General features: G+C 56.6%; 1 protein-coding gene and 1 pseudogene across 3 annotated transcripts; one reads left to right on the top strand and one right to left on the bottom strand.

Annotated features, from left to right (window-relative positions):
• Nucleotides 1-563: 563 nt before the first annotated feature.
• Nucleotides 564-6346, bottom strand: LOC124225966 (methyltransferase-like protein 7A; annotated as a pseudogene).
• A 1075-nt stretch (nucleotides 6347-7421) lies between these two features.
• On the top strand, nucleotides 7422-21663 carry KRT7 (keratin 7). Of its 3 annotated transcripts, XM_046673402.1 has the most exons (9): nucleotides 7431-8206; nucleotides 9487-9698; nucleotides 11735-11795; nucleotides 12951-13046; nucleotides 14507-14671; nucleotides 15800-15925; nucleotides 18183-18403; nucleotides 20955-20989; nucleotides 21366-21663. In XM_046673402.1, exons 1-9 carry the CDS (start codon nucleotides 7883-7885, stop codon nucleotides 21521-21523), a joined length of 1398 nt encoding a protein of 465 aa, XP_046529358.1. In that variant the 5' UTR covers nucleotides 7431-7882; the 3' UTR covers nucleotides 21524-21663. The 3 variants fall into 3 exon arrangements, with proteins under 3 accessions (XP_046529341.1, XP_046529350.1, XP_046529358.1); XM_046673385.1 differs by lacking the exons at nucleotides 20955-20989; nucleotides 21366-21663 and adding an exon at nucleotides 19211-20913 and having other exon boundaries at nucleotides 7422-8206; XM_046673394.1 differs by lacking the exon at nucleotides 20955-20989 and having other exon boundaries at nucleotides 7427-8206.
• Nucleotides 21664-22167: the final 504 nt, after the last annotated feature.

Here is a 22167-nt window from a genome sequence, read left to right as displayed (position 1 = left end):
TAAGAAACACTGCAAGTTAACAGTGTTGCAGATGTGAGGCGATGCCGTTGGCGATGTCTTTGGAGAGACTGCTCTCCCCGATTCTCTGTCTGTCCCAGCAGACCTTTTCATTTTTCTACTAGAGAAAAGCCCTAGAGAATGGTGTGTAGCTAACTCCTGAGGCGCCCATGTGAAAACTGAAGAACATATGCATAAATAAAGATGGCTGTCCCCGTACTCACAAGTTCTCATTTGTTGGAGAAGGGAGATGTTCTGGCATGCCCCGTGGGGGCTCACTGTTCTCATCTTTAGAGAACTGGACTCTGGGATGGGACTTAGAGACACCAGGTTGGAAGCGGCCAGAGCTGGATAATGGTGAGCTCCCTGGATCTTCTTAACCCAGAGGTTCAGGCGTCTGAATTTTAGGTGTGTCTCTGCCATTTCTGTGAGCTATGTGCTTTTGTGCAAAGGCATTTAACCTCTCTGAGACTAATTTCTCTCCCCAGGAATACTGTGTAGCTGCACGTAGTCAACATTCTCTAAATGTTTGTTGAATAATGAAATGAACAAAGGAATGAGTGGAGTCACTTGCCCGAGGTCACCCTTAGTGAGCGCTGTGTCTGAAGCCCACAGGTGTCCAGCTTAGTGCGCAGTGAAGATGGGTCTCTTCCCCCTCCCCCGTCACTCACCGGCCTCAGCACCCTGCACACTTCCTGGAGGATCTGCTCCTGGTTCTCCACAGAGCACAGGACCAGGGTGCAGACCACCGCGTCCACGGAGCCATCGGCCACCTGGTGCATGTTCTCCCCGGCAGCCACCACAAAGCGCTCGAACTGCACATGTCGGTTCTCGGCAACGCTCTTGATCAAGAACTTCTCAAAGTTGGGGTTGGGGTCAATACAGGTCACCCTGCGCCCAGGCGGGTAGTACTTGAAGTTGGCCCCGGTGCCACAGCCCACTTCCAGCAGGGAGAGCTTCCCGGAGGATCCCACAAACTCCTGCAGGTTGCTGAAGAGCTCCCGCTTCTTGCTGGCCATCTGTTCGTTGTACATCACCGTGAACCTCTCCAAGAAGCGGGGGAACCATATTTTACATATCCTATTCCACAAGCCCAGAAAGTTCACAGGTATATGGGAAATGCCGGGATGCATATGGCCAGAAAGAGAAGGTGGGTGAGGACTGGTAGTGTGCAGGAAAGAAGGCAGAAGCACGGAGATGGGGGGTTGGGAGTGGGGTGGGGGGTGGCAGCACCACCGCGGGTAATGTAAGACCCTGTAGACTTCCCCAGGAGCACAGAGTCACCAAATGAGGGACAAATCAAGGGAGGTGGTGTCTCAAGTTCCAGTCTCCTTGGGCTCCCACCGGAAAGGAGAAGATAGGAATCGCCAAGAGCAGAGCTGACGTTCCAGTGACGGTCCACCACAGTAACTTCAACAACGTCGTCTATTGAGTCTTCAAGCACATTCTATACATTATCTTCCTCAGTACTTAAAAAAGCCCACGGGATAGACACTGTTGATTCCCCATTTTACAGAAGAAGAAACTGAGTCTCACGGAGGTTAGCTACAGGGCCGTGTGGCTAGGAAGCGGCAGTCTGAGTCCAGCAGACCCCTTTCACCCTGGAGCTCTACGGTTTCCCTGAGGCTGCTGGTCTCTGCTAGTCTGAGACCAGAGAATGTGCATGCGCAGGAGGACCAGCGGCAGAGACTTTGGTCAGAACAGCCCCACAAAATGTTGTTTTTATCACCCCTGGAAGCAGAAATGGCCATTCTCATAGAGTCTGTAGAAACTTCTCTGAACTGGCTTCCTCTGCCCACCTTTGAAGGTGTGTCTCCTCGTCCACCCTTGGCTCCTTCCTGCCACAGATGTGGGGCGTTTCTCCTCTGCACCCGGGCTGGCCCCTCCTGGGTTCTTAACCCCCACCCTCAACCTTGCTCCATTAATTAGCTCCCCTTTCTCTTTCTCTCATATTTAACACCTCTCCTTAGGGTCTATCTCCTTTGCCTCCACCAACCCGCATGCTCAAGTCTCTTTATCCTGCAATAATCCTTTCCTTTATCTTGTTTTCCATTCCAGCTAACTGCCCATCTCGCTTTCTCTGCCTGCGAAAGTTCATGAGAAATTGCAGTTGGCCCTCACTCTTTCCACTTCCTCACTCCATTCAAGCCTCGCCCGCTGACGTCTGGCGTCTACCTCCACAGCTCCAGTGAAAGTGCGTGCAGGCAGACGGGAAGGCAGTCAGGGGGAGGGGAGACAGACAGGGTGACAGTATCAGGCAGTGGTGACCAATGAATGGATACGATATCTGAGGAGGGGGCAGAGGCTGGCGTCCGGGGCACAGGTGGAGAGGAGGTCTGGCCTCAGAGCCTGGAGGGAGACAGGGTTGGGGGGAGGTGAGTTTGGGCGGGGGAAGGAATCAAGATACCCTTGACTTTCTCACTGAAGAAGAGAGTAGAGAAGCCTTGCAAGACCGGGAGAGCTGGGGGCCGGCCCAGTGGCGCAGCGGTTAAGTTCGCACATTCCGCTTCTCGGTGGCCCGGGGTTCGCTGGTTTGGATCCTGGGTGCGGACATGGCACCGCTTGGCACGCCATGCTGTGGTAGGCGTCCCACATATAAAGTAGAGGAAGATGGGCACGGATGTTAGCTCAGGGCCAGGCTTCCTCAGCAAAAAGAGGAGGACTGGCCAGTAGTTAGCGGAGGGCTAATCTTCCTCAAAAAACAAACAAACAAACAACACCAACAACAAAAAGACCAGGAGAGCTTTCAGACCAAGGGCAGAGAGAAGTGTCCAGTAGCAAAGAGGATGCAGCTGAGCCTGGGGACTGGGACGGGTGGCGACACCAGATCTTGAGGGTATGGTTTTCTTCCCTGGGGCTCTGCTGTTTAGAGCTCAAGCAGAGAAGTTCAGTGTGTAGGCTGAACAGGGCTGGGGGTTTACCCAGGTGGAGGAGACTGAAGGGTAAGGGGTCAGAGAGCGAGCGGTCTAAGCTGGGAAGAAAGCGTGAAGGAGGGTGGTGGGTGGGGAGAAACAGAAGAGTTGGGTTCCGGGCTGGGGATGCTGGTGTGGCTGAGGACCCCACCTGCTGAGAGAGAGGGAGTCGTGAACGGTCTTGTAGTGTGAGAGCAGAGTTGAAGACTCCAGAGACAAGCAGTTTAGGGTCTAGAGTGTGGCCACGGGCAGAGACAAGAGAAAAAGGTGGGAGGTGAAAGTCACTGGGCTTGAGGAGCTAAGAAAGGATCAGGCAAAGATGCGGGACGGGTCCTCTCCAGGGAGAATGAGGCTGCCGGGGGGGAGATGGGCACCAGGAACCAGGGCCAGAGTCCTTGGTGAGCCAAAGGGTGTGGCCAGGAGGTGACCATGGGCCAGCAGGGACCAGCCACAGGGAGCAGGTAGACATGGTATAGCTGGACGGCAGGAGCCTCACAGGCTTTTCAAAACGATAGTGATTTGTGCAATCAATATATAAAGGTAAAAACTCAATCAGTAAATAAAAGATCTCATTCTCTTCAATAAGTACCATTCCTCTGAATGTATGTAGCTTAATTCATCTAATCACTTCCCATTGACGGGCATATATGTTGCTTTCTGTTTTTCACAAATATAAAATAATGGCAGCAGGGACCACACGTACATGTGCACTTTTGGTGAGAGCATCTTTAGGATGAGTTCCTGGCAGTGGAAGTACTTGGACAAGGACAAGTGGATTCATTTAATTTGCTTTGTTTACTGAGGTAAGGACACGTGTCTTCAATTCTGATAGCCATTGTGGGGGCCACCCCCAAATATCCCACAATGGCATATTGATTATTTTGAATTAAAGTTACCAGAGAAGCAGAAAGGGCACTCTGACCCTCCTGTCACAGGAAATACATCTCCCGTGTGACAGGTGCTCTCCCGGCATCCTTATCCCCAGGGCTTGGGGATTCAGGGCCGAGAAGCTGCACAAGCAAACCCTGCTCATTCACTGCCTCCAGCCTAAACTCTGCTTAAGGTCCTCATTAACCACGTACCTCAAATCTAAGATTCTTTGTCCTGTCGATTCTTCACAAATTTATTCTTATTTTGTATAAAAGAGATATATACTGCCTGCTTCCTTTACTCTCTGAGCATCATTTCTCTATGGTCCCCAATACGTACATATTAAACTGGGTTTTTCTCCTGTTAAGCTGGTCTTGCGTCAGTTTCATTATTAGTCCAGCCATAAGAACACAAGAAGGGAAGTAAGGTGATTTTCCCCCCGCCCCGACAGTACCGCCGACTTGCCCTCTAAAGAGGACGCGCCAATCGATGACCCCATGAACAAGGGACAAAACTTTCCTTTACCCACACACCAGCTAATACGGCCACCAAACTCATTAGTCTTTGACTACCTGACAGGTGAAAATGGCTTTTCATTGCTATTCTTGTTGCATTTCTTTGAGCGAGGCTGAGCACCTTTTTCATATTTGCTATGTAATTTCTTTTCTTTCTTTTCTTTTTCTGTAAGCAATCTAGTGGTTCAAACTACGAAGGTCCAAATCCTGGCTTTTCTGCAGACTAGCTGTGTGACCCTGGGCCACTTACTTGAATTCGTTGTGCCTCAGTCTCCTCTCTTAAAATGGGAGTAACCACCCACACTATGCCGCAGGGTTATCCTGAGAACTGAACAGCCTGACAGCAGCAAAGTGCTTAGAACGGAGCCCGGCCCAGGGAAAGCGGGCACGACGGAGCCGTAGCTCACGTTACCCACGTCCGTCGCCCATGTTTCTGTCGCGTGGTTCATCTTTCTTACGGATTCCTCTGCTCAGGAGAGTAGCCTGTTGGTTGTCATACATGTTGCTTCCTTGTCTTTCATCATTTGACTTTTTTTTAAAGTATTACATTCCACGCAGAAATGTAAAATGGCTTTTGTTGCAATTATAAGCATTCAAATTCCAAGATCATGAAAATACATCACGCCTTTTTTCTTCTTTAGGAATTGGAGGACGTGTTTTCGGGGACGGACACTGAGTGATGGTTCTGCAAGTGTAGCAGGGAGCCAGAAAGAGTGTCATCCCCCTCTCAGGAGAGCAGCAACCTGTTCTGTCCATGAGGCCTGCAGGACGCGGGGTCCAGCAGGGTTAGGGAGGCCTTGCCGGGCTGAGGACCCGGCTGCTCGTTTATTCAGAGCTGGGTCATAGGGCGCAGGGGAAGGGAGTGGGAGGAGGAGTGAGTGTGTACTTGGGGTGTGTGCGTGTGTCACAGAACGCTGTGGGGATGGGAGTGAGACCTTGGGCTAGGCAAGGGCTTTGTGGGATTAACTCATCTCAAGATTCTGCCCAGAATCTCCCAGGGGATCTCTGTAAGGCCAGCAGAGCATGGGCTGGGGGGTGGGAGACTGAGTTTAAAGACCCACTGGACTGTGCACGCTTGCAGGGCAGGAACTTGACCCTGGGCCTCTTGGTGCTGACAGCTCCTCGTGAAGACTTCCAGGGGGTGTTTCTGTGCGCGGCCTGGCACCGAGTGGGCTCAGGGCGCTGGCCTGTGAATGGAGAGACAGGAGGAGGCTGGCAAGGGCTAGAGCGGCCAGGAATGCTTCCGGGAGGGGATGAAAGAGCGAGGGGCGGATACTGGACAGGCCCTGGAATGGGGAAATGTTGCTCACAGAGAGGCTGAGGCCTGGGCCTGGAAAGCCAAAGACTTTCTCTCCTTTGAAATGTCCTCCCAGCTCCCTCCAACCAAGAAACCCGGGATTTCATGTCTGGTGAAGAAACCACAGTCCAGGGAAGGACAATGACCTGTCCAGGGCCATAAGACAGGTCACCTGCACCCTGCCAAAGATTTCTCAGGCCAGGCTCTAGAGGAGAAGGGGAGGGGTAGGAGGAACTCCTGCTGTGGGTGCAGTATAGCAGACCCTGTGGGGGCTGCAGGTGGAAGGGGCCAGCAGCAAAACGTGGAGTTGGGGGTGGAGGAGCAGGGGGCTGGGGTGGGAGGTTCTGTAGTGGGAAAGAGTTGAGGATGAGCCCTAAGGGGTAGAGAGAGAGTGTGTGTGAGATGTGGTGTGCATGTGTGTGTGTATCCGTGCATGTGAGCGAGATGGTGTGTGTGTCTACGTAACATAGTGTGTGTGCATGTGTGTGAGTGATGTGGTTGTATGTGTGTGTATAAATGTGTACATGTGTGTGAAAATTAAACAGTGGGTCTCTTTGGCTTGCTTGGGGCTAGGGGTGGGGGAGGAGTGGGACCCCCATGACTGTGAATATCACAGGGCCAGGCAATCTTTATGCTCGTCAAGCTACAACTGAGAATTCCAGGTTAACTCTCCGCATCCCCTTCTCTCTCATACCTGCACCCGCGTGCCCCCCCACCCCTTCGCAGCAGACACCACTGAAGGTCTCCTCGGGCATCCTTCCGCCTCTGGCCTGAGCTGTCCTGACACCCCCATGGAGGAGAGGGCCAGGAGGGCCTGAGCCTCCACTGAGAGCATGAGAAGGGGCCGCTGCACGTAGCAGCCTCCCAGCTCCAGAAAGCCTTCTGAGGTGAAATCCAGGAAGGGCATTCCATTCGCACCCTGCTCCACCTGGGCCCCCAACAACCTGGCCAACTCATTGGGCGGGGCTGGAGGTGGGCTAAAGGTGACAACAGGCCTGTCAGCTCTCTTTTCCAAAGCCTCCTCAGGCTGCCCCTCTATCAAGCTGGGTCTGGGGAGCTGGGGCAGGGCCGTGCAGAGTGTGTGGCACGTGTGGCTGGAGGCTCCTAGGAAGTGAGGCCGGCGCTAGGCCGTCTCCATCACGTGTTCCTGTCCCAGCACAATGTTGATCCCCCTCTTAGGCTGGGCTTGAATCCAGTGGGGACTGATGGTGGTGGCTTCAGGTGGGGGAGGTGGTGAGAGCCGGGAACCTTTCAAGAGGAAACAGCAGGGGTGGGGGGATGGGAGCAGCATTTGCGTGCAAATGCAAGCACACGCACAGACAAGCACACAAAGAGTGCATCCACAGACATCTCCCCCGAACACAAGCACGTTCACAGCCACGCACACAGTGTATGTCTAGGGTGTGCACACGGTGAAGCCCAGTGGCTTGCAAGTGTGTGCACACAGAAGTGTACAGACATCCACAAAGTTTCCCAAATACACACAGGTGTCCTCTTCCTCTACAGGGACAATGAATAAACGGACAAGAATGTGATAAGGGGGTGGGGGAAGTGCAGGCCCGGGGTAACCATTCCTATGGGGCCTCTGGGCCTCAGATGCCTATTGGAGCAGGCAGGAAAGTGGCGACAAGTGGGGTCATGCGTCATGCAGCCTAGTTTCTATATGGGAATTAGGTGCAGGGGCATGTGGCCAGGGAAACCAGCTAGGCCATGCCCACCCTAGGGTCAGATTTCTCAAGAACTGAGCCGAACTCTGAAGGAGGAGCTGTACTTGAGGGGAGGCAGAGTATGCCTTTCTAACTTTCAGTAGCCCGGGGAGGGAGCCTGGGCTGACTCCTGGACTAGAACTTTTTGTCCACCTCTTCCCCCAGGCTTTTACCGCTTGATCTCTGCTCCGGCCTCGGGAATCTGGATATTCTTCACCCCTTCCCCAAGCCCCTCCAGGAAGCCTTCCCTGACAGCCCATTTCCCATCGCCCGGGACCGCTGTCTCCCACCGCGCCCTGTGTCCGCCTGCATCAGCTCGTCTGGGGGACTACGTTCTCCTCCTAACTCTGGACGGTTCCGGCTTGGACCGCAAGCATGGGCCTCGGCGGGGTGGGCGGTGTGGAGGGCGGAAGCGCGGCCTCGGGGGGAGGGGCGGGCGGGCAGAGAAAGGTGGCCGGCGGTCAGCCCCGCCCCTACCTGTGCAAGCCATCCGCCCGCGCCTAGCGGATAAAAGCGGCGGAGTCTCCCGGGGTCAGCGAGATCGGTCCCTCTCGCCCGCCGCCAGGTGCAGCTGATCCGGCCAGCATGTCCGTCCACTTCAGCTCCCAAGTCTTCAGCTCGCGCTCCGCCGCCTTCCCGGGGCGCGGCGCTCAGATGCGCCCGAGCTCCGTGCGCCCAGGCGCCTTCGGCAGCAGCAGCCTCTATGGCCTGGGCACCTCGCGGCCGCGCGTGGCCGTGCGCTCCGCCTACCCGGGCCCAGCGGGCGCCGGCATCCGCGAGGTCACCATCAATCAGAACCTGCTGGCCCCGCTGCACGTGGACATCGACCCCTCCATCCAGCAGGTGCGCCAGGAGGAGCGTGAGCAGATCAAGACCCTCAACGACAAGTTCGCCTCCTTCATCGACAAGGTGAGCCGGCCAGCGCCCTGCCCCGAGCCCCGCTCCAGGCCACAGCAGCCGCCCCAGACCTGGCTGCACGCGGGCGGGCGCTGGGAGCACCCGTGCGTTCTCTCTTCCTGGGAACCCTCCCCCTCTCCGTGAACCCTGTGGCTCTTTTGTCCCCCTCAGTCTCCGAGCCCTGTCTTCCAACAAGCTGCCCAGATTGCCCCGCTTTTTCCTCCCAGAATGTGTGCCTGGGTCTGTCCGGCTGCCCCTGCTGGCTGAGTCTGTGAGGCGGCTTCACGGGTATTTGGCTGGGAGCTCCAGAGCTGAAGGAGGCCCCTTTCTCTGAGAGGGGGCTGTTGGAGTCAGAGAAGGGGGAACAGCGACCTGCCCTTCCCAGCTGAGGCGCCCCGCCCTCCCCGCTCAGATTCTATCTACATTTAGGCAAATACTGGAAATAAAAGGCTGGAGGGAGGGTGGAGGGGGGCTCCCTGCCACACTACCCCCCAACCTGGTCCTCTTTGGTGACAGGGGGAGGTTATGCCTGGAACTAAGGGCTAGCCCATCTGGCCCGGCTGGCCAGGGCCTCCTCCTGCCAGTATAGACCAGGCCTCCCCTCTCCTGCCGTTGTGTCCCTCTCTGCTTCCTGGCCCACATCCTCCTCTCCACTGTTCAGACCGGGCGGGGCGTCCTTCCCAGGCCCATGCCCGCCCCTGCTGTGGAGCTGCTCTCTCCTGCTGCCCCCACGGCCTGCTGCCCTGAGTTGCTGGTTTTGAGGAGGCTGGCTTCCCACCCCCATCATCCTGGGTGCTCCCTGGGGTCCCTTCGGGGTGCAGGGCTGAGCACAGAATAGGTGCTCATTTTATGTGGACTTGGTTGTAGCACCCTGTCCAGAGGCCCGTTGGAGAAAGGGGAGAGAAGATACTGAAAGAGGATGAGAGGAGGTCCCAACCTGAAGGGAGGGGCTAAGTCAGGCCCAGGACACAGACCTGGGGGGGGGGGGCAGCCCTTCAGAGAGGGAGGTGGGGCAGTCACCTGCGATGGATGGAAAACACAGGACGGAGGAGGTCCTAGCACAAGCACTGCATAGTTGGCTCACACTCTAAACACTTGAGATAGAGAGTTGTGGAGGAAAGGCTTGTTCACGGTGGGCTTCCTGGAGGAGAGGACCATGGGTTGGAGGCCCAGGTTGGGAGAACAGCCAGTGGGAGCATGGGCTCCGCAGGGTGCCTGGAGACCCTCCCAACCCTGCTGTGAGGGGCACGGTCTGTACCTTGTGACTTTCCTCCTCCATTTTTCCCTTCCAGGTGCGGTTCCTGGAGCAGCAGAACAAGCTGCTGGAGACCAAGTGGGCGCTGCTGCAGGAGCAGAAGTCGGCTAAGAGCAGCTGTGTCCCGGGCATCTTTGAGGCCCAGATTGCTGGCCTGCGGAAGCAGCTTGAGGGGCTTCAGATGGACGGGAGCCGCCTGGAGGTGGAGCTGCGGGGTGTGCAGGACCTGGTGGAAGACTTCAAGAATAAGTACTGTCCCTAGTGTGCCCTGCGGGCCCCTCGCCCTGGGCCAGCGTGCCCCTCCGCAGCCCCCTCTCTGCAAGTGCCCCCTTAGGGTCACAACATTGACTCCGTGAAGGGAATGTCTCGACCAGCACATTCCCTGTCTCTCCTCCTCTTTTGTACCCGGGGGCTGTTTTTAAGTCATTCTGGTCTTTTCTCCTGGCTTCCTCCCCGTGAAATATCTCCGCCCGGCCCTGACCTGCACTGTTCCCTTGGGGTGCCTGACCAAGGCCCCAAGAGAGCGTAGGGCAGAAGGTGTCCTATGAGAGATGTGCTTCAGAACTTGCACGACCCTCACAGATTATTCTAGAACAACTCCGTTTTGTTCAGAGGAGGAATTATTCAGAGAGTTTCAGGGTCTTGGTGGAGATCATGCAGCAGATCCCTGGGAGAGCTGGCACTTGAATTTTGGGCCCTGACACCTGGGAGGTGACGTGGAGCTGACTTAGGTCGGGGGAAGCAAGGAAGGAGAAGGATCCTTGTGAGCCGTGGGAGCGGTGGCCGAGGCTGAGGGGGGTCTGGTCAGGGCAGGAGCCAGAAAGGAGGCTGTGAGGGAGAGCAGCGGGTGCAGGGGCTGGGAGGACTTTGAGGTGCCTGCTGAGCTCTTTTCTCATTGAATAGAAACCAAAGCCTGAGGCTTGGGCCGGCCCCAGCCTGGCGTCCCCGCTCGGTGGACACGGGGCCAGCGAGTGAATTCTGTGCTCTGCCTGGGGCTGCATGACTCAGCCGGAGCAGGGACACTGGCTCTCACTGGAGGAGGAGCAAAGGTGTCTGTGGAGGGTGCCCACCCCCTCCTTCCCTAGGGCAGCAGCGAACGGGATGAGCCCCAGCAGGTGGAAGCAGGCAGGTGCAGGGCGGGGAAGGCCTGGGCCAGCCAGCGAGCCCCTGTTGTCACGTTCTCTTGCCTGTATGTGAGCACATGCTCCCCCACCGCAGAGCCCACAGAGTACTTTCCCTTGGAGCCAGGCTGAGCTCTGGGCTGGAAGGGGCATGGGGAGGGGCCCTGGGTGCAGCTGCCCAGAGAGCTCCCACCTGTGCTCTCTCTGAGCCCAGCGGCACCGCCCGGGCAGGGTGGAATGATGAAGGTATTTCCATACTATTCCGTAGGACCTGGGGGAGTGGGACTTTGGGAGTCTGGGCTCCGGCAGGGGCTCTGCCTGGAGCATCCTGCTCCCCACTGTAGTCGCCCCATGTGGCCCCTGCTGGTCTCCAGCAGCTTTTGGGCACTGCTGAGTTTCTGTTTCCGATACCTTTTTTAAAAAAGTCCTCAAATAAATACTGGGTGAGGCCCAGGTGCTCTCTTGCTCTGTGTCCTGCGTCCTCCTCTGGGTGGGACCGGCTCCTTGGGAGAAAGAGCGATGAGGGGCACTGTGGGATAGGGAGGGGGCTAGACCACCTAGTTGGGGCCTGGTTCTTCCAGGACTTTGGGGATCCCCCTTCCCGACTCCACGAGGGTCCTCCCTTCAGGCCCCGTCTTCACCCTCAGGGTGTGGGATTAGGTCTCCGTTAAGACACAGGCCTGAGTCAGACGGCCAGGGTTCACGTCTGAGCTTTGCCACTTAGCAGCTTAGTGGCTGCACGGATCTCCCTGCCTCTCTGCCTCCGTTCCCTCCCCTGGGAATTCCAGTGCCATTGTGTGGTGATGGGCTTGTTGTGAGGATGAAATGACCAGCTCACGGGAAGCGCATGCAGGGCAGGCCCCACACGAAGTGGTCCATGAACATGGTCACTATTATTTGCTTTCTTGCTCCCAGTAGATGCAGTCTTTCTCCTTTAATTCACACGGTCCCTGCTCCCCCACCCCCACCCAACGCCAAGACTCAAAGCCTTGGGAAGAGCCACGTGGAGAAGTCGGGGCTAGTTGCTTTCCTAGCTGACACCTGTTTTTTCAGGCGTGTCGTTAAGGAGGGGGTGAAGGCGATGCAGGGCAGATTTTCACACCTGCACAGGAGGGGGGCTGGAGGCCAAGTTGCCTGAGCACCACGCCCCCTCCTCTGCTGCAGGTATGAAGATGAAATTAACCGTCGCACGGCTGCTGAGAATGAGTTCGTGGTGCTGAAAAAGGTGAGGGGGCCTGACAGGCGGGGTGCGGACGTTGTCTGAAAACTCATGGGATGGGACCACGTGGCTCTCCAGCCTGAGCAGCCAGTAGGGGCCTGTGGCCGAGGTCTGACCTGGGGACTACAAGAAGGGAGCAATGGGCTTGGAGAGGAGCGGTCTGGAGGCCAGGCCCGTATAGCACTGCCTGTCTTGTGTGTGTATGTGTGTGCATGTGTGAGTGTGCATTTGTGTGTGTGTCTGGTGAGTCACTGGACTTGTTTCTGGGCCTGGAGGGGTTAGAATTAAGACCAAAGGATGGAGGTTAGAAAAGGAGATTTCAACCCTGAATAACGAAATGCTCTATCACAATCAGAACATGTCATTACAAACAAAGGTGGCAAATCGCAGACCTGAAATATGTACTGAGTGAAGGGGACAGGTGGCCTTGAGGCAGAGTGAGCTCCCGGTCCCTGGAGATGTGCAAGCCGAGGTTGGAAGGCCTTAGGAAGATCTTAGAGGGGCTTGACTTAAGATTCTGATTCAGCGCACACTCACTGAGCAGCTCAGTGTTCTGGGCCCATCGCATGAACACAACCCGGCCCGAGGGCTGGGAGGAGGAAAGAAGCCCTGTGTACAGGAGTTTATCCACAGGAAAGCGTGGCCAGAAGGGGCCCGGGCATCTTCTGGACCTGTGGGGTCAGCCACGGCCCGCCTGCCGCAGAGTCACCCATGCTGCAAGTTGAACATTTAGGCTTGAGGTGTCCCATCTCTGGGAGCGGCGTCCTGGAGTCTGATGGTTCTGTGCTCTCCTGATTGAGGCTCACTGAGTTGATTTGTTCAAGGTCACATAGGTAGTAGGTGGCAGAGTGAGGGGTGTGTCCAAAACACCAAAGCCTTTAGGAACTGGTAAAGTGCTAGGTTTGGGGCTTCGGGCTGCTCAGGGCTCTGGTCCTGGGGATGCAGGGAGACGGTGTCCACCACGCAGCCTGGGAGGGTCCAGTGGAGGGAACTTCCTGCCTTCAGCGTGCCAGGCAGCCTGGAGAAACTGTGTGCTTGTTGGTAGGGCAGTGGTGTTTGGCTCTGTGGGTCTGACAGTGCTGGCTTGCTCTCACCCCTGCTAAATGTTCTGTGTACTGAGGACATGGTGTCCCTCTCCTCTTTCTCACCATCCCCCCCCAGGACGTGGACGCCGCCTACATGAACAAGGTGGAGCTGGAGGCCAAGGTGGACGCCCTGAATGACGAGATCAACTTCTTCAAGACCCTCAGTGAGATGGTGAGGACCTGGGGGGTGGGAGACACGTCACGTCCTACGTGTCCTAACCAGGGGGCCACCTGGTCCAGCCCCTGCATTGGGCCGGTCTGGGTGTGTGTTGGGTATGTGTTTGTGGGCATTTTTCCAGCTCTTTATCCTTCCTGGACTCTGCAATCCATGATGGGCAAGGAATTCAGGAGGAGCTGGGGGCAGCAGAGCAGGGTGGGGTCGGTCAGGATCGCCTTCCAGAGATGTGGGATGACTGTTTGCCAGGAAGGAGGACGGACAGGGGCTGAAAGGAACCAGGAGGAGGTTGAGGGGTCCTTGGTTGTGACAGAGTTCAAAGGCGAGCTGGATGAGGCGGGCAAGGGCAGCCCAAGGCGGGAGAGACTGGAGTGCCCAAGAGTTTACACCCAGAGGGACTGGCTGGGTGGCTGCCCCTCCCATCCCCTTCTGTCTGCCCCTCTCCTCTGGCCCTGTCCTGGGATTCCAGCTCTTTTCTCTCATGGGGATTTAAAAACCTCTCTGCTCCCATCAGTGTGAGTCTCTGGCTGTAGGAAAAGATCTGGTGGCCACTCATCTGGTGGGTCTGGTCTGGGATATAAGCACATGTGAGGCTAATGACAGGACAGGTCTTAGCTCTCTCCAGTCCAGTCTTTGCCTGAATATCCAGCCTCTGTGAGCCCCTGGAGTGAACTTCCACGTGTGTGAACTTCAGGGGCTGGATCCTTGAGGCTGACTTCTGGCTCTTCTAATCTCACTGCAGGTCTCCATAGGTCTCTCCCATGGTGTATATACATGTATGTATATGTACATATGTGTATGTGTATATATAAAATTATTTTCCTCTCATTATGAAAGTAATACCTAGTCATTGCAAAAAATCCGGAAAATTAAGTAAAGCATAAAATTGAAACAGATCACCTGTACCTGCTCTTATCATCTTAGCCTCTACTTTTTCGGACTTCTTCTGTGCATATATACACATGGAGATATAGAAATGTATATTTTAATAAAAATAGAATCATACCTTTTTTCATGTAGCATATGCCGTGGATATATTTCCCTGTGTGTAAATACAGCCGTATCACCACTTTCCAAGGCTCCAGAGTTTTCCGCTTGAGGGTGGAGTATGGCTTACTTTGCCCACTCCCTGTTGACCCCCTTCACAACAGAGCTCATGCTTCAAGAGCCCCTCGCAGCTAGGAGCCTTCATAGTTCCCCACATTCTGTCACTTCTTCATCTGCTGTGACCCCACCAGGCTCTTTTATATGGGAAGTTACTGATGGGCTCCTGGGGGATCGGGGGGGCAGAGCTGTTCAGCAGGTGTGGGGTCTGTGCCCCTCTCTCCCAGGAGACTCAGGCCCACCCCGGCCTCTTCCCCGGTTTTCTTTCCCCCGTGTGTGGGGGATCCCAGGGTGGGCGTGGGAACGGGGGTGGGTCAGGCCCCAAGTTCTGACGTTCTTCCTGGTCGCTGTAGGAGTTGACAGAGCTGCAGTCCCAGATCTCGGATACGTCCGTGGTGCTGTCCATGGACAACAACCGCTCCCTGGACCTGGACGGCATCATCGCCGAGGTGCGCGCCCAGTACGAGGACATCGCCAACCGCAGCCGGGCCGAGGCTGAGGCCTGGTACCAGACCAAGGTGCGTGGCCTCTGGGGCACATTTTCTCTTCCTGGCAGGGTCCTGGGTGGCAGCTTCCCTTCCTCCTTCCCCTGTCTCAAGCCTTGAGGCCTGGGCCCCACTGTCCCGGCAGGTACCCATGGTTAAGTCTGTGGTGCTCTCCAGCATCCTGGGAAGAAGAGGATGTGAAGGCCAGGTCTCTGCCCAGATGGAGGGACAGGGCGGAGGAAATGGACGTGGATTAAAAATTATAATAGCTAAAGTTTGACAACTCCTCCGTGCCGAGCAAAATGTCTCATGTTTTACCTGCGTTGACTCGTTTACCCCATAGAACAACGCCATTACGTAGGCACTATTATTATCCCCATTTTATAGATGTGGAAACTGAGGCACAGAGAAGTTAAGTCATTTGCCTAACTCCACACAGCTAGGAGATGGAAGAGCAGGGACTAGATCCTGGGTCCTGGGTCTCCAGACCAGAAAGGTTTCGTCACGGCACGTGCTGTGTGGAGGCAGGAGAGCTGACCGTGCAAGTGCTGAGGGAATGGGCGGGGGGTGCTGGGGTAAGCCAGTGTTCTCGGGGAGGGAGCCTGAGGCAGGGTTTAAAAGCAGCTAGAGCAGATATCCACAGAGATAGCGAGTCATCCATAGTGCCTGGGTAAGAGCACAGCTATGCCAGCAAGGAGACCTGGCTCAGATTTGCTGTGTGATCCTCGGGCAGTGCCTTCCATCCTCGGGACTCACTCTCCTCATCTGTGAAATGGGTGGTGCTGACGTTTTTAACAGGTGTATTTTTAACATGGGGTGGGGGGCGTGGTTTAACAGGTGAGGATCTCAGACATCTGGTGATTGTCCGTGTGGTTGGACATGAGGGGAATGGGAAGAGCCCCAGGAACAATGGAGCTGTGACCCGGGAAGCCCGCCTTGTCCTCCCTGTTCTGGATGGGAGGAAAGGGAACCCCTGCGGAATCCCCCTGCCCAGCAGTCGGGCCTCCTGGCACAGGATGAAGATTGCTGGGAGTCAGACGGTCGCTCCCGGGGAAGATAAGCCAGGAGGGCTTATCACGTGGAACCTGGGGTCTCCCTTGGATGGGGAGAGGGACGAGTCACCTATCCTCATTGCCCGCCCCGGCTGTATGGCTCCTCCAGTTTGAGACCCTCCAGGCCCAGGCTGGGAAGCACGGGGACGACCTCCGGAACACCCGGAACGAGATCGCCGAGATGAGCCGGGCCGTCCAGAGGCTGCAGGCAGAGATCGACAACACCAAGAACCAGGTGGGGACAAGCCCTCCTTGTTCCTCTCTGTGTCTTGGGACATGTGAAGGGCAGCCAGCTGAGGATGAGGAGCAGGAGGCTGGGGCGAGGGTATACGTTCTGCGGGTGCAGAAGGCTGGTGCCGCTCAAGTCTCTCGGGCCCACTCGTGAGATCTCCAAGATAGAATGTTCTTGGCCAGGTCCTGGCTCAGGCCCAAGGGAGGACAGGAGTCCTAGCTGGGCACAGAGCCTGTGGAGGGAGCCTCGGGCTGGCTGGCCAGAGAAGAACCGCCATTTATTATCAGATGGGTACTGAGCACTCTCCTGTACCTAGCTCGGGGCGCAGTGTGCTGTACCTGGGGGCTCACACTCCGTGGGGAGCTGGGGGGCAGAGGCCAGCAGAAACCCTCACTGTGGCTCACAAGGCCCCGCCCCATGCTCTGGCCTCACTTCCCACCCCTCCCTCTGTCGCTGTCTCCAGCCGCACCAGCCTGCTTCCTGGGACTTGCATTTGCTGAGCGTGTTCATGCTTCAGGGCCTTTGCACGTGCGTGGTATTCCCTCTGCCTGGAATGCGGTTCTCCCAGCTCTGCACATGGCTACCCCTTTCGCATACCTGTGCTTTGGGACAAAAGACCCCTTCCCAGAGATGGCTTCCTCAACCACCCAGCCACTCTCTCAGCAGTCTGTCTGAAGTTCCCTGAAGCACCGATCACTGTTTGAAATTTTCTGCTGTGTTAACTGAGTTGTTGGCTGTCCTCCACCTGCACTTGGAATAGAAAAAAATGCCTTGAGAGCAGGGACCCTGTCTGGTCTGTCTGGTTCGCTGCTCCTCCCTTTCCAGCACCTGGCACATGCTAGGGACACAGGTCTCAGATGAGACATTGATGGGAGGATGTGCTGTGAAGCTGGCGTGGGGGGTGTTGATGAGGGAAGGGTCCCTTGGCCAAGGCATGGGGGTGGACGGGGCAGCTGAACCTGGGCAGGTGTCTGCAGTGGGGAGGGAGAGGAGGTGACCAGTGTGGCAGGTTCACAGAGCTGATTTCCAGATGAGCTGCGGGGAGGGGATGTGGAGGTGATTTACCAGAAATGTCCTCCCCTTGGAGCCCTGCAGGCCTGTTTACCTGAGGTCGGAGGCGGCCTCCTGGCCCAGATGCAGGGCCATGAATCACCGGCGAAGCGAGCCAGCTTCCAGGCCGGGAGGGGAGGCACAGAATAATGAATGGCGGCTTCCCAAATCCTGCAGCTTCTGCCACATCTGGTTCTCCTCTCACCCAGCAGCGCAGAGCCAGGCCCCAGAGTTGGGGTGTCTACCACCATTGAGGGGCCCAGAAGCAGTGGGATGGCCCTGGCCAAGGGGGCACCAGTGTGACCAGGAAGGGTACAGGCAGGGAAGGGGCAGAGAGCATGACAGGGCCTCCTGGCATGACTGGAAGGACTGGGCAGAGGGGCAGAGTGGGAGAGGATCGAGGGCAGAGGAGGGTGGGTGAGAAGGAAGGAGGGGAAGCAGTGGGCCATGGGATGGGGATGGCAGCCCTCTGAGCTGAACAAGGGGAGGCCCGGGCTCCTGGTGGTGGGGGATGAACAGAGGGATGCTGCGGCTGGGCAGGAAGTGGCAGCTGCTGTTCAGGTCCGTTGTGAATCGACCACTCTGGCCCAAACCGGGGCGCCGTTGATTGTGCATTTTGGGTTTGGATGTTCCAAGCAGCGTCTCTCCTCTGAGTCCCCCTGTTCTGGGCTCGTTCCAAACTGCTCCCTGTTTTGAAGGTGGCTTTTGGTTCTTGTCAGCTGCCTGAGATTTGGGGACTCAACTAGGATCTTTTGGCCCTGGAGCTCCTGCGGCTGGGGAGTGGGGGGCTGCGCATTTGTAAATCATAAAAGCATTTATTAATAAGAGTGATCATGATGACGTTTAAGCACTTCCTGTATGCTGGACACTGTGCCAAGGACTTGCATATTTCCTCATTTAATCCTTGTAGTATCCCTGTGAGGTAGACACTGATTATTGCTGTTTCAGAAAAGAGGACGTTTTGGCTTAGAAGGGTTAGATCGGTCCAAGGTCACATAGCTAGTAAGTGGTAGAGACTGAACTGGAACCTAGGCATCAAGCAGCAAACCCATGTTTTTAACCCTTGGGCTTCCTGGAGCTTGGGGAGTAGGCTGTTGCCACTGAAGCCACTGTAAACAGGTTGCCCAGGTGCTCCCTGCAGGATGGGGAGGCAGGAAGGCAGTGACTGGTGAGGCCTGCCCCTGGCTCACAGCTCCACCGCTGCCCACAGCGTGCCAAGCTGGAGGCTGCCATTGCCGAGGCTGAGGAGCGTGGAGAGCTGGCCCTCAAGGATGCACACGCCAAGCAGGAGGAGCTGGAGGCCGCCCTGCAGCGTGCCAAGCAGGACATGGCTGGGCAGCTCCGGAAGTACCAGGAGCTCCTGAACGTCAAGCTGGCCCTGGACGTCGAGATCGCCACCTACCGCAAGCTGCTGGAGGGCGAGGAGAGCCGGTGAGGACACGGAGGCCGGGAAGGAGATCCTTCTGGGGCTCAGGGGGGTCTGGGACTTGACATTCACCCACCCACAGCCTTTCCTGTGTACCCTCTTCTGCAGGGACCGGAGGGTGGGAAATGCAGGGAGGGTACCACTGATGCTTGCTTCCTTGCCCTTGACGAGATGACTTTTTGGAGGGAAAGACCATGTGGCATAAAGCTCAGTGGGAAAGTTGAAGTAATAACAGCCCCTTCATGTGTGTGGCTATTAGCAGGGTCATCATTTGATCCTCAGAACACATTCAGGTAAGCAGGTCAGGTGCTGTCTATTCCCTAGTTTACAGAGGGGACACTGTGGTTCATTTTATTAATTGAGGGGACAGGGCCAGTGTGCAGTCATGCCCTGCTGCTCCTGGTCCAAGCATCTTCCACGAGCCGGGCTGCTTCTTGCTACGTAGCTGAGTGCTAAGTCGAGTGGTATTGCCAGAATGTGGTAGAGGAGGTTAATTTCCCCCTGTCCCCAGAGATATTCACATACTTACCTGCAGTCGGAGAGGAGGCTGGGCAGGGTCCTTACAGGGAATTCTTCCTGAGAGACTGGCACTCTGTCTGTGGAGGCAGGCCTTCAGTCTTACCTTGATGGGTGGTTGGTTCATTCAGTCAACAGACAAGGCTTCTGAGTTGAGCCTTGGGAGAAGGTTAGGATTTGAGGAGGGCAAGAGGGAACAGCGTGGATGCAGGCTTGGAAGTAGGCCTCCTCATGGCTTGGCCTGTTAGAACCCAACACGGAGATGGATGATGTGTAAGACACAATTCTGCCCTCAGGGAGCTTGCAGAGGGGTTGAGATGTGCAGATCTGCAGAGGAGGCACTGGAGATCAGTCACCTGCCTTCGGGAAATGCTGAGCTTACGGAGGGAGTCCTCGAAGGAAGCGGGGAACGAGCGAGTGCTGGAAGCAGAGTGCCTGGACACTGGGGGCAAGGAGGGAAGAAGCGCGGCAGCAGGATCTGAGAGGGGGAAGGAGGAGGAAGGGTCTCTGCCCCTGCAGTTGACCTGTCCCCTGCCTGGGTGGCACCCAGTCTTTGTGGGAAAAGGAATTGAACATCAGAGGCCTCTGGGAAGAGAGAGCAGCTGAGCTGGGGCACGGGGCCACCCCAGAACCCAACTGTCGCAGCCAGTTGGAGGAGGGCTTTTCCCTCCACCACAGGTGCATGGGGCCCACTTTCTTGGAAATGCGTGCCCTCTCTTCCTCATAGAATCAGAGCCGAGGGACCCTTAGAGTGGGGCCTGATCCACTTCCTCCCATGGGCAGATGAGGGGGCTGAAGGTCAGGGATGCCAAGTGGCGTGCCCACGGTCACACCACAATCGAGACATTCCCTCTGAAAGTCTAATCTCGGTCCAGGTTGCTGTCGTTGGGGCTCAGATCCTGGTTCTCTGAGAGGAGACCATCCTATCCACCCCTCCGGGGGACACGGGGAGGGACACCTTGTTTATATCCCTTAACCCCTCAGCCTGTTCCAGGGGCAGGTCTAGGATCTGTGGTCTTAGAAACTCACGCAACTGGGGGACCTTCTCTTAAGGATGCAAAGTTACGAATAGGAAATTAGGCACAAAGCAAATATTTATTTAGGATGAGAAAAGAAAAATCACACAAATCACTAGGGCCTTAGACATGTCAGATCTCTTCCTGCTGAGTTCTTTAGTCATTGTCACAGAAATTCTCATATGGAATTGCTGCCTGATTGCAACCTGACTTCCCTTCCCCACCCACAACTGCCAGTACCTCCCAGCACTTGCCGGGGTCATTTGAACAAGGGGCAGCCAAGCTTCCTAGCATACTCATCTCCTGCCCTTGGCCTTTGCTCCGCCCCTGTCCTGGACTTGGGGCTGCTGAGGCCAGCTGGGCTCCCCTCCCTCCCTCCACCAAAGTGAGGTCTCCCCTCCCCCCTGCAGAGTAAACTCTTCCCCAAGGCCATGGGCTCAGTGACAATGGGTCTGTGAGTCACAAAACAAATACACCCAGCTGTCTCAGATGGATTTTTAATTTCTGGTGCAAGACCTGTTTCAGCCCCACAGGCAGCTTAAAGCCACCCGCTTCCTCCCCCTCCCTCCTCAGTCCCGGAGCTGCATTCACTCAGTCAACAATGCATTAATTATTTCAACGCACATTAAGTAATTACTACCTGCCAGACCTCATGCTAGGGGCTGGGGATACAGGAACCCATAAGCTACAGCCCACTTTGAGGATTTTATGATCTGGTTTAGGGAGGCAGCCATCTACAGAAATAATAAGAGTGGCTACCGTTTTCCGAATCCTGTGTGCCCAGGGCTTCAGGCAAATCATGTTATTGAACCCTCACAAACGCCCCTGTGAGGTTGGTGCTCAGTTAGTCCCGTTTGTAGGGGAGGAAATGGAGGCCCTGGGACGTTGCCCAAGGTCATGTAACCTGTAGGTGGGAGGGCCTAAGTGCCGCCCCCTCCAGAAGTGTGGGGATGGAGGGAGGAACACCAATCCTGCTTGGCACCGAGGGAAGAGCTGCTCTCACAGGTCTTTCGTCTGCCTCCAGGTTGGCCGGAGATGGAGTGGGAGCCGTGAACATCTGTGAGTCCTTGGCTGCGGCCCAGCCCCTGTGCTGTCCAGACTGGGCTGTGTCCATAGGATGCCGCATTGGCTGGAGGGCCCACCTTGTGGGGACCAGGAGCCTCTTTCCCTTTCAGCAGCTGCCCTGGAGCTCCCATCCAGCCAGGCTCAATGGCCCAGGAAAGCTGTGCAAGAGGGCAGGGTGGGGCAGGAGGCATGTGTGGAGCAGCCTCCACCACTGTCCCAGGCTCCTTCTGGGCTGGCCCATGGCGGGGCGGTGGGAAGGGGAGGTGGGGGTGGGTAGGGAGAGGGGTAGCTATGGCGGGGGGGGGGTGGAGTGAGGGGATGGGGCCTTGGGTGGGGCCTCGTGCTGACGGAGCCCCCCCTTCTCTTCTAGCTGTGGTGAATTCCTCTGGCGGCGCTGGCAGCGCCCTGGGCTTCGGGGGAACCATGGGCAGCAATGCCCTGAGCTTCTACAGTGGTGGGGGACCGGGGGTCCTCAAAGCCTATTCCATTGGGACCACATCTGCCAACCGCAGGAGCACCCGCAACTGAGCCCTGGGTGTGAGGAGACACATACCCCCGTCTGCGCACAGGAGGACTCCCATCCCTGGTCCCAAGGCTGCAAAGCAGTCCGCAAAATGATGTCAGAGTAACTTCCAATAAAGCAGCCTCTTTCTGAGGCCTGGTCGAGCCCCGCGCCTGGCACCTGGGCTCCTGGCTCCATCAGGTTGGGGGAAGGGGGTGGTGGGGGAAGGGCCCTGGAGCACACAGGGTCTGCTCTGATAGCTAGGAAGCCTTTGTGCAGAGGACTGGGAAGGCACGTTGGTGACAGTGGGGTGCTGCTCTCTAGAACTTGGCTCTGATCCAGCGTGAGGCCTTGGCCCCCTCCCAGGGCTGGGGCCAATCCCAACTCGTGTCCTGAAGAAACGCCCCAGGGAAGTTTTCCCTCTGCCAGAAAGTGAGCACTGGAGTCCTCTCCCACTCAGGGGGGTGGGAGGGTTGTTTGTCTCCCCCTTCCCCCCCATGCCTGTGCTGCCAGAGGACATTCCTGGGTGGTGAGAAGCCACAAGCATTCAGCTGCCCAGGTCTGGGTTTCGGGTGGACCAGCCAACTCTCAGACCAGCTGCCCTGAGCTCTTCCTGGTGCTGGATCTGCCGGGGCCTGGGGCCCTGGAGGGAGCTCTCTGGGTCTGGGAT

The sequence above is a fragment of the Equus quagga genome, chromosome 1 (assembly GCF_021613505.1).
Source record: "Equus quagga isolate Etosha38 chromosome 1, UCLA_HA_Equagga_1.0, whole genome shotgun sequence".
NCBI classification, from domain to species: Eukaryota; Metazoa; Chordata; class Mammalia; order Perissodactyla; family Equidae; genus Equus; species Equus quagga.
Note: the sequence above shows the minus strand (reverse complement) of the source record. Positions and strands in the feature narration are given on the sequence as shown.